The sequence below is a fragment of the Setaria italica genome, chromosome VIII (genome assembly GCF_000263155.2).
Source record: "Setaria italica strain Yugu1 chromosome VIII, Setaria_italica_v2.0, whole genome shotgun sequence".
Lineage (NCBI taxonomy): Eukaryota > Viridiplantae > Streptophyta > Magnoliopsida > Poales > Poaceae > Setaria > Setaria italica.
In genome coordinates, this window is record NC_028457.1 from 16,609,100 (window position 1) to 16,619,955 (window position 10,856).

The following is a 10,856-nucleotide window of genomic DNA, read 5'->3' on the forward strand; positions in this document are numbered from 1 at the left end:
ATAGTCTACGTTTAATACTTCTAATTAGTATCTAAATATTTGATGTGACACGTGCTAAAAATAAGACACAGGAAGAAAACGCCCCCTAAGTTCCACTAATTTGCACCAACATTGCACACATAAAGTCTCAATTTAATTGTTCAATGGTGGGTTTTATTTTTTTTCATGTTAAGCCTAATAGATGTATATGATAATGTACCTGCTACAACACAAATATTCTCATTTGGAAGTAACTTCTCAAAAAAATTTATCTATCCAGGAAGTAACTTTGGCAGATTTTTTGCAAAATACAAAGTAACTTCTTCGTAGTCTAGTTTCAAAGTACATCTGGTAATACCTTGTTTTCTAATTGATGCAAATCAATCCCGTAACTAACCAAATTAGTGCACTCATAATCGCACCTCGGCTTACAACCGATTTAGTGCCACTTGACAACAGTTTAAGCCATGTAATCATCTGTCCAATCACTACTTAGCCATATCATATGCTAAGTCAAAAATATAAAGCCCACAAAAATATTTCGGAAATTTTCTAAATTAGTTTTCCTATAAAATTTATTCTTGATGGCAAAATCTTTGTAGAATTGAAGTTGCATGTGATCTGATTGACCAGGTGTGGGTCCTCATGATAAGAGTAAGTACATTGCTACACCTCAGCAGTCTCATAGGTTAGCTCATGAAATGCCACGTAAGATTTTTGCTGACGTGAGGAGAGAGGGTGAGGAGAGAGAGGTCGTTGTTTCGTGAAACAACCGTCTCATAGGCTATATTTTAGGATTGAGACGACTCTCCACCATTATACGAGTTGTGGTTGCATGCAACTTATAAGATTTATTTTTTTTCTATGCACAAATTAAGAAAATAGAATTATTAATATGACAAGGCTAAGTAGTGATTAGTATATGATTACATGGTAGAAACCGCTGCCGGATGAAACTAAACTATTGTAAAGTTGAGGTAGGATGATCGGTACTCCAGATTAGTTAGCTAAAGGGCTGGTTTGCATATACTCCCTCGGTTCCAAATTACTATTCGTTTTAGCTTTTCTAGATTCATAGTTTTTACTATGTACCTAGATACAATGAAAAACAAGGCGCGGTTAGGCGCTCGCCTAGGCGCGATTAGGCGTTAGGTGGAGCCGTTCCGCCTGGCCTAGGGGTGTAGGCGCGTCCTGCTCCGCGGCATTCCGCGGAGTTCCGCGGCGCCTCCGCGGCGAGTAGGCGGAGGAGGCGGCGCCTAGGCGGAGCGCGCGCGAAGTTTAGCTGGTGGAGCGCGTGCGCGAGCGGGAAAGGAAAGGTGCGCGTGGGAAAGGAAAGCCCTGCGCGATAAAAGGAATCGATTTCCCTCCAGCCGTCGCATCTCGAGCTCCCTACGCCCTCGGCCGCTGGTCCACCGCCGCATCTGGAGGAACCTGCGCCCCCGTCCGCCGCCCAGCCCTGCCCCTGGAGGTCGCCTGCGCACCCATCCGTCGGCCCGACGCTGCTCCTGGGAGGTCCCCGGGGGCTGCGCCCCCGTCCGCCAGCCCGACGCCACCCCCGGGAGGTCCCCTGCGCCCCCGTTCGCCAGCCCGACACCACCCCCGGGAAGTCCCCTGCGCCCCCGTCTGCCAGCCCGACGCCGCCCCTGGGAAGTCCCCTGCACCCCCGTCCGCCGGCCCACCGCCGCCCCTGGACATCCTGGCTGCACCTCGCCCCGCCGCTCGGGAACCCCAAGGTGAGGGCCTTGTCCTTCCTCCCGCCACCCCCTGCTCCTCTGTACTCTTCTTGGCTTCTCATCTCATCTGTCATCTCTGCAATTCAATTCAATTCATGGTTGATATTTGCAATTCATGGTGCATGTTTGCTCTGTGTACCTCTGTATGCTCTATATTGTAGTCATGGTTGATATCTGCAATTCCAATTCATATACCTTGTAGTCTCTGCAATTCATGGTTGATCTCTGCAATTCCAATTCATATACCTTGTAGTCTTGCACTGCTCTAGACTCTAGTGCTCTGTATCTCTGCAATTCATATACCTGATGCCTCTGTTGCTCTTCAATGTTCATGTAGAATGTCGGGAGGTAGTGCTGCTAATGGTTGTGCTCCTAAAACTGGTACTGGTGTTACCACTGAATGTGCTCGGGAGGAGGTGAATGTCCTCAAAAGAAATTCAGATGATGTGGGATGAGAGTATGGGTTTCTGGTGGATCCAAACAACAAGGACAAGGTGGAGTGCAAGTTCTGTGGTCACCGGAGCCAAGGTGGAGTGCATCGGTTGAAGGAACATGTGGCTAATGTTGGAACAAATGCGAAGAAATGCAAGAAGAGTACACAGGAGGCTAAAGACAAGTGCAAGAAGTCATTGGAAGATTCAAAAAGGAAGAGGAAGGAGGTAGTTGCTCGTGAACTAGAGCTTAGAGAAGAAGTGAATGTTTCTCGGGTTGGAGGAGAGGATGAAGAAGTAACTTGTGTTGGAAGTTCAGAGCCTCACAAATTAGGACCCATGGATAAGTGAACACGTGCTATTGATCCTAAAGCAACAAACTGAATCTTTGCAGCAACAGAAGCTGAACAAGGAAGTTTGGAAAGAAAGAACACATGAGGTGCATAAATATATTGCAAGATGGGTCTATACACATGGTAATTTACTACTCACTTTCTTTACATTTCAGATTTGAATACATGCCTGAACTACTCACTTTTTGTATCATATGCAGCCATACCATTCAATGCTTGTGACAATGATGAGTTCAAGCAAATGTGTGAAGCAATTGGACAGTTTGGCCCTGGACTTCAACCTCCACCTCTGCGTGATCTACGAGAGAGTTTGCTAGGAGAAGAATATGCAAGAACCAAGAGTTTGCTGGGAGAACGTGAGGCTGAGAAGGTGAAGAATGGGTGCTCTGTTATGACTGATGCTTGGTTAGATAGGAAGAGGAGAAGCATAATGAACCTGTGCACTAAATGTGCTGATGGATCCAGTTTTGTCAGCTCAAAAGAGATGTCAGATGTGTCACACACAAGTGAAGTCATATTTGAACTAGTGGACAAGGCAATTGAAGACATTGGTCCGAATGATGTGGTGCAAGTAGTGACAGACAATGCTTCTAACAACATGGGAGCAAAGAAGCTACTTTTGGAGAAGAGACCAAACATCTTTTGGAGCTCTTGTGCAACTCACACAATCAATTTGATGCTCCAAGGAATTGGCAACATGCCACGGTTCAAGAAGGTGATTGACCAAGCAAAGGCATTCACCATATTTGTATATGGGCATACAAGAACATTGGAGTGCTTGAGACACTTCACAGAGGGGAGAGAGATAATAAGGCCAGGAGTGACTAGGTTTGCTTCAGCTTTTCTCACTTTGAACAGCATACTAGAGAAGAAGGACCAACTAAGAAATATGGTGGTTCATAATAGGTGGGACACATTGAAGGATGTGATGTCAAAAAAAAGGAAAAGATGCAACAGCAACAATATTGAGTGTTTTTGAGCCATTGGTTAAAGTTCTTTGTTTGGTTGATGGGGATGTGAAGCCATCAATGGGTTTCCTATATGGAGAACTACTGAAGGTAAATAGAGAGATCAAGGAAGCCTATGGCAATGTTCAGTCCCGCTACAACGAAGTTATTGCTATTATTGACAAGAAGATGAAAGGAAGACTAGATTCTCCATTGCATTTGACTACCTATCTGCTGAATCCATACTACAGCTATGGTAACCTATCAATCTTTGATAAAGCCACAATAACAGAAGGATTTATCAGCTGTGTAGAGACTTTTTATCATCATGATGAGAAGCAAGATGAGGCTGTCAACACTGAACTAAAGAAGTTTCAAAATAGAGAAGGAAATTTTAACAAGAAGCTTGCAAGGAGTTGTGAAAAAATTGATTACAATCCAGGTAGAGGTAACTTATGTAGTTATGTTACACAGCTGGTTATCATCTATTGTATGTTTGTAACTAATATTAAAGAGTTGTTGTTTATTTCAGCATCTTGGTGGCGGCTGTATGAAACTGAAGCACCAGCTTTACAAAAGTTGGCAACAAGGATCCTTTCTCTGACATCAAGCTCTTCTGGTTGTGAAGGAAATTGGAGTACATTTGAAATGGTTAGTCCCTAACTCCATATCTAGTGACTAGATTTCAGCAGTAAACTTACAGGAATTAAGATAGTTATATGCTCTCATGTTTAATTTGTAGATACACACTAAGAAGAGAAATAGGCTTACTACAACCCGACTCAACAAATTGGTCTTTGTTCAATTCAACTCCAAGTTGATTAATAAGAAAGAAAGGATAATGTCAAAGAAGACCACTGATGTTCTCTTGTCTAGTGAGACAACTGAAGCTCAAGGTTTTCTGTATGAAGATGGAGATAATTGTGCAACAGTTGTCTATAGAGATGAGGAAGATGAGGAGATGGAAGGTACAGGGATACCTTGGTCTGTTATTGGAGATGCAGTGGGAGCAGATCAACAACTTGAGCTGCGTAGAAGTGCAAGAGTGAGATAACTTTATAAAGGAGAAGAATTTGAGTCCGAAGAAGAAGAGTTTGATGATGATGAGGATGGATATATGGAAACCTATTGAAGAAGATATGGCAGTGGGGCTTTATCAATTAGACAATTATCGTGTCATATTTATCACTTTATCTTTTAATTTATCTTCAACTTATGCTGAAATACTATATTTATATATATTATTCAGCTATATATGCTGAAATAAAAAAAAAGGCAAAACGCCTAGGCACGCCTAGGTGCTAGGCGATGGGTCTCCGCCTAGAAACCGCCTAGCGCCTAAAAAACATTGCCTAGATATATATTATGTTTAGATACGTAGCAAAAGTCATATACCTAGAAAAACCAAAACGAATAGTAATTTAGGATGGAGAGAGTATAAGGGATGAAATTCACACTTTTACAATACTTGAAGGTGAAAAATACATTTTCTTTTTTTTTTAAATTCTTATGTTTCGTTTTATCATGAAGCATTTAGAAAGCGCAACAGGTCTGCAACAATTCTTGATTTTGTGGAAGTGGAGCTACCTAGTTCTATGCTCTGAGTGAACGCAGCATGTGCTGCATTTCTGGATTGACGACGGAGGTGTGAAATTCATGGCAAAATGCTGGAAGCTCTACATAACACCATGGTGACGCACTCGTTCTGCTAGCAGGGAAAATGTTACCGCCGCCGGCTATCCTTCACTGGGAGTAGCTAGATAACCATATCCCCGCTAAGCTTACAGAACTTAGCATGCTATTTAAACTGCAAAAATATACAGATGCCACTGGGTTCCAGATTGCTTCCATGTTGCTATTTTCAGGTATGCTAACATGCTTGTGAGGAAACTTCTGATCTCTGATCACCATCAGTTGTCACCTGAACTTGTGCAGCATATTGCAGGTTCCAGAGAACCTCTTCGATGGACGGTCGGGTTGAGGATTGGGCAGATAGGCATTTGATCATGATAGAAACCACTATGGACAAGGAGTCCTGTGATGAAGTGCCAATAACGACTGAATCCAGAACTTCCTCTCGCTCTTCCTGGCATGATATTGACGCAACCTGCAGATACAATCTAATGTTTATTAGATTTAGTTGGTAGTTTTCCCCAGTAGTTGTACTGGTATGACCAGACTAATGCTCATGTTGGACTTCAGTCACACAGATATGAAGGCCAAACTTAGATCACTGAGAATTAATCATTCATCAGTTGCGCCGGATGCCTCATCCTTTTCAGAAAATGAAAAAAAAATGTAACTCAAGTTGATTACAGGTATTTTGCATATTTGTTACTACAAATTGTGAAGGTGAAAAGGATGATGCAGAATGAAGTCTAATTACTAATTATGACCAGGAGTATAGATATTTTAAGTACTTATAAATTGCCTAAAATCTTCTTGTAAATAAGCGACCTACTCAGGACCAAGCAAATCTTGATCAAGTATCACTACTAAAAACTTGATAACGTAAAATATGAAGGGGAATATACCAAATCATTTAAAACAAAAGGGCCCCCTTTTTCATGTAATTTTGGTCCCATAAGTGCTTCCAGTAGAATACAACCAAAGGAGTAGACATCATCCTCCGAATCCTCCCTAAAAAAAAACACACAGATATAAGTTTCTTGAAATGGATCAGCATTAATTAGGACATTCATGAACCCCTATAATCAGATTTCCTTTCCTTTTTCTATTTCAATGCATTTGGTGAGTGGAATGAACTCTTCACTAAACTTTACGGTATGTCTTAACTGGATATCAGAAATCAAACTAGGCACAATTGGAAGATGCATATAAAATCAAGCTTAGCTGCATTTGTGCAGCTGGGACTTACGTTTCTGCAGCATTGTTTTGTAAGTATCTTTTCTCTTCTACTACCTGCAAACAGCAAACGTTTAGTTTTATACTAAAATACAGGAATTCTACCCTTGAAGTTGCTTTATTAAAATTTAATAAATAGGTGAGAGCAAGGTGCAACATTCATTCGGAATGACAAACCCACCTCATGTTTGTATATCTCCTCTGTGATTATCGATAATCCATAGTCGCTCAACTTTGACACAAGGTGTTCGTCAAGCAAAATACTAGAAGATTTTAGCCGGTTATATAAGGAACCAGGAATTATTCCTGTATGTAGGAAATGAACAGCCTTAGCTATGGCAATCAGCAACTGCAGCCTATCACACCACTTTAGGGTCTTCTCTGGACTAGAGCCTGGCAGAAAAGAAAGTGCAATGTAAATAACAAATTGGGCCCCAAAAATTTGCGTTGTTTCATTTAAATTTACTTCTGCATATTTAAATTTAGGTTATTACCAGAAAGATAAGAAGAGAGAGTTCCACCAGGAACATATTCATATACAAGAAATACCCTCTTCACACTTGATTCATCAACTGCACTATCAATGCAGTGCCCCAAGAGGCAAACCAAATTTGGGTGGCGAAGCTTTGCAAGGAGATCTAAACGAAGCTTTAAATTTCTGATTGAATATCTCTGGTGTAATGCCAAACATCTTATGGCAATCAGGGTGCCATTCTCTAGCTTTCCCTTGTATAGCTGAAAATAAGATAAGTTGTGACAAATGGAAGGTCAACAAAATACTATTCATACTACTCTGACCAATATTTCTACTCTGCTGCGATAAAAAACAGATTAAACCATACTCAATATTGAAGAAAAAAAACATTAAGTATTAACTGTATCACATTTGGTAATAAAAAATATGAATATTAAAATATGGCAACAAACCTTTCCAATTGCTCCCTCGCCTAAAAATGCTGACCTTTCAAAGCTTTTTGTTGCTTCCTTGAGTTCCTCTAAAGAAAATATGCGATATGAAGGCTGTATTTGTGTTCCTAATTTGACAGCTTGAGATATACACCCTGCAATGAAGGGGAGATTATTGAAATTGACAAGGAAAACAGGAGAAATCATCTTATGTGAGTATTATAGTTAAGAGAAATTAGAATTCATGCATGCAAGAATTCAGATTTCATGACAATTCCATCATTATATTGTTATTCACATCTACATATACACAACTGCAGTGTTGAACAATTGCATGAAATGGCAAGTCCAATGCTGTACTGTAACAATGTGAAACACAAAAACTATGTCACATTTGCTCATTCAGACATAACGTAACTTGGGAGAAATGGACTGTTTAATTCTTTATTTTGGTTTTTGTAAACAGATAAATAGTCACTGTCACAAAGTTCAATAAGTAACAAAAGGGGGTCTCCATAGAAGGTAAAGTGCCAGATATATGTAATGCGCCAAAATCTTAAGAGCTCTTACTTGCATTAACTAACAATTCTGAGGACATTCCTGAAGTTGAATTATCTTGTTTATGCTTTTGCAGGAACTGTTGTTCAGCAAGAACTTTCTGACAGCTTCTTCTGTTTGAAGCCATTAACACCAGAGAAAGCACAAGCACAATAAACAAAATACCGACAACAGTGACTACAAGTCCAACATCCTTGTTTGATCCCTTATGAGATTGTTGGCAATATTTAGCTTCATGCTGGTGAGCAGGGCCAACACTAAAGCAATTCCCATCAAACTTAACGACCTTGTTATTCATATTGCCATTCAGACAAGCAGGCAGATCACCTGTGAGTCGGTTAGTGGACAGGTCCACAAAGCCCAGAGTACTGCTGCATGTTAAGCTACTCGAGAGTGATCCACTAAGCATATTTGCTGCCAAGTTCAGATAACTGATGTTGGGGAGAGCAAAGAGCCCTTCAGGAGGACTCCCCACAAGAAAGTTGAATGAGAGATCAAGGTGCTGAAGCCGGTTTAGCTCACCAAACTGCTTGGGAATTTCACCCTTTAGTGAATTCTTGCTGAGTAAGATTGTTACCAATGCTGTAGGCATCTCTGGAAGATCTCCATCCAACTGATTGTCCCTTAAATCCAGCATCTCAAGTTTATTTAGGTAGGCTAAATTTGGAACATCCCCCGAGATGCTATTGCCAGCAAGCGCGAGCTCCGTAAGCATGGCAGCTTTGCCAATTGATGCTGGTATGGATCCTTTCAGCCTGTTACTCTGCAACCGAAGAACAGTGAGGTTTGAGAACGAGTCAAGCCAATCTGGCACACTTTCATTGAAATAGTTACGATCCAGTGTCACGGTATGGAGCTTTGACATGACTGACAGCTTAGGAGGGATCGATCCATACAGAAAATTGGAGCTCAAATCAAGCACTTCAAGGGAAGACAAGCGGTGAATCTTATCCGGGAGGGGACCCCATAGGCCCAAAGACACAAGGATAACAACCCGCAAGGTAGTCAACCTTGCCAACGTAGTAACAAACGAATCAACAACAAAGGCTTCTGAAAGGGTGACATTAGGAACAGAATAGCCACTGAACTTTGGTGGTTTGGTGATCCTGTCACCGATTATCTTTAGCTCTGTGATGGCATTTCCCTCACAGGTTACAGCAAGTACCGCAGTGGGTTGAGTGTAGCAGGGATCGCTGCTTGGGCTGCCCCATGCATCCAGCTGCCTGGGGTACTCCAGCTGCTTCCTGAGCTGCTGCAGCAGTTCGCTCTCTGAAGACTGTTCACTTCTTGGGAATAACATAAAACAGGTTGTGGCCATGATAAGGATACTCAGGTGCCAAGCCATTGGAACTCAACTATCTCTATATTTTCTCCGTTGGCTTGGTATCTTGGTGAACTTTTATCACTTCAAAACTGGAATTGTCAGAACTTCAATGAGAATTTTCTCTCGCAACAGAATAAACCAGAAAGGCCCAAGGTGGAGCAATGTAGTTGCAGTGTTGCACACTGATTCCTCTTAGACCTTTCCTTGCTAAAAACAGTTTCCTGCAGAATATTATAATTTTTTAGCCCAAATTTTTTGGAAGTAACAAAGAGTAATTACAGCAGCACAAGGCAAATATGTCAGTAAACTGACTCATATCCTTGTCTTATCATAAATAAAAAATCCAAATTGGGTGCCGGACGGAAGAACCTCACTTCAGATCGAACAGGGGAAGAAACAAGGCAACAGTGTACAGTTTCCTGCGGTCTAAATAAAATAACATTTGGGTTGTAGCCCAAATATGTTGGAACCCGACAAAGAAAATGACAGACGGGTCGCGGGGCAGAGCATTAATATGCAATAAGAACACGGCAACAGTAAATTGATCAAATTGTACTGCCAATGCGAATTCCCCACCATACGAGCTTGCTGGCACAAATACAAAATTCAAGTTCGGAACCTGTGGTTTTGCAAGAACGCTTGATGGGGACTTAATAACAGAATGGTAGGAAACAAGACAGAAATCTGAGCTTGCAAGCAAGAACTGCAGCGAAACCGACCAAGAAACGCAGTAGGCTTGACGGTAAAACAAAACCGCTGTATCGCAAAAGAAGGAATCCAGCAAACTCGACGGGGAAACGAGGGTTTACCACATGACTTTAAGGAAACGTAAAACTGAAAACATGGAGGAAAATTGGAAATTTCAGTATCTTCTTGAGACCGAATCACACCGTAGTACCAGAGTAGAGAATGCATCAGGAACCAAAATGGCGCAGAAGAGAAATGACATTCAGAATGCAAATGCGGGAACAGACTAACACAGAGATTTTGACCTTAACGCAGCGAATCCAGGAGGCAATAGCAAGAAGCTCGCCAAGTCACTTCAAAGCCTGAACCCCGCGAATGCATCCAAGAACCCCCAACATTCTTTCCCCATTCTTCCTCAGCACCTAGCAAGCAGTCGCAGGAGGAAGAGGACCAGCAGGGGAGGGAGGGTCGGAGGCAGGGAGAGTGCCGCAGTGCACACGGGACCAATCTCTCACCTACGCGGTTGCTCACACTCCCCCCAGCAGCAGGCGGCAAGCAGTAGCGGTCCTCCGGGAGGACATTAATGGACCCTGGACGGTGACCGGTGGGCGTCGCCAGGCGCCAGCGCTACCGCTGCCTGCGCCTCACCTCACCCTTGAACGAGGATGTTTGGTTGCTAGCCATCCGTTGTTACTCCTCGGTCACGAAGCAGTAAAAGTTAATCCGCCGGCACTGGGGCACGCAGGGGAGTGGTTGGCTTGGCTGGCTGGCGCGGAAGTAGAGGCGCCGGACGCGGGCGGGGAGGAACGGGCCAAAGCGCCGCAAAGCGAGCTGGGGAGGTGGTGGCGGAAACGTTTTTACCTGCGGGACGGCACAGGGTGCGGGGCGTCAGGGCGTGCCCGCCCGGCCGCTTTGAAGTTTTGACCGGTGGCTGGCACGCTGACGCTGGTGGGTGGTGAAACCGTGAAAGTGAAGCCGAGCAAGGAAGAGGGCTTGGATCCAAATCCACGGAGCGGGACGGAGGGAGACGCCGAGACGGGGCCGCTCCGGATTTTCAGCGCGGTCCCGCGGTG

The 10,856-nt window shown here is 43.0% G+C and overlaps 1 protein-coding gene across 5 annotated transcripts in view; it reads right to left on the reverse strand.

Annotated features, from left to right (window-relative positions):
• Positions 1 to 10,613, reverse strand: part of LOC101766047 (probable inactive leucine-rich repeat receptor-like protein kinase At3g03770) — a 12,150-nt gene extending 1,537 nt beyond the window's left edge. The window contains exons 1-10 of one of the 5 annotated variants that reach the window (XM_012848613.3): positions 10,089 to 10,612; positions 7,785 to 9,317; positions 7,236 to 7,369; positions 6,803 to 7,043; positions 6,490 to 6,701; positions 6,322 to 6,365; positions 5,978 to 6,083; positions 5,365 to 5,550; positions 4,424 to 4,470; positions 2,718 to 4,056 (exon numbers count right to left, since the gene is read on the reverse strand). In XM_012848613.3, coding sequence (XP_012704067.1) covers positions 4,050 to 4,056; positions 4,424 to 4,470; positions 5,365 to 5,550; positions 5,978 to 6,083; positions 6,322 to 6,365; positions 6,490 to 6,701; positions 6,803 to 7,043; positions 7,236 to 7,369; positions 7,785 to 9,117 — 2,310 coding nt within the window. In that variant the 5' untranslated portion in view covers positions 9,118 to 9,317; positions 10,089 to 10,612 and the 3' untranslated portion in view covers positions 2,718 to 4,049. Of the gene's footprint in view, positions 1 to 2,717; positions 4,060 to 4,177; positions 4,471 to 5,364; positions 5,551 to 5,977; positions 6,084 to 6,321; positions 6,366 to 6,489; positions 6,702 to 6,802; positions 7,044 to 7,235; positions 7,370 to 7,784; positions 9,318 to 10,088 lie in introns of those variants that run through there. The other 4 variants (XM_012848612.3, XM_012848611.3, XM_012848609.3 and 1 more) reach the window with 4 other exon arrangements.
• Positions 10,614 to 10,856: the final 243 nt, after the last annotated feature.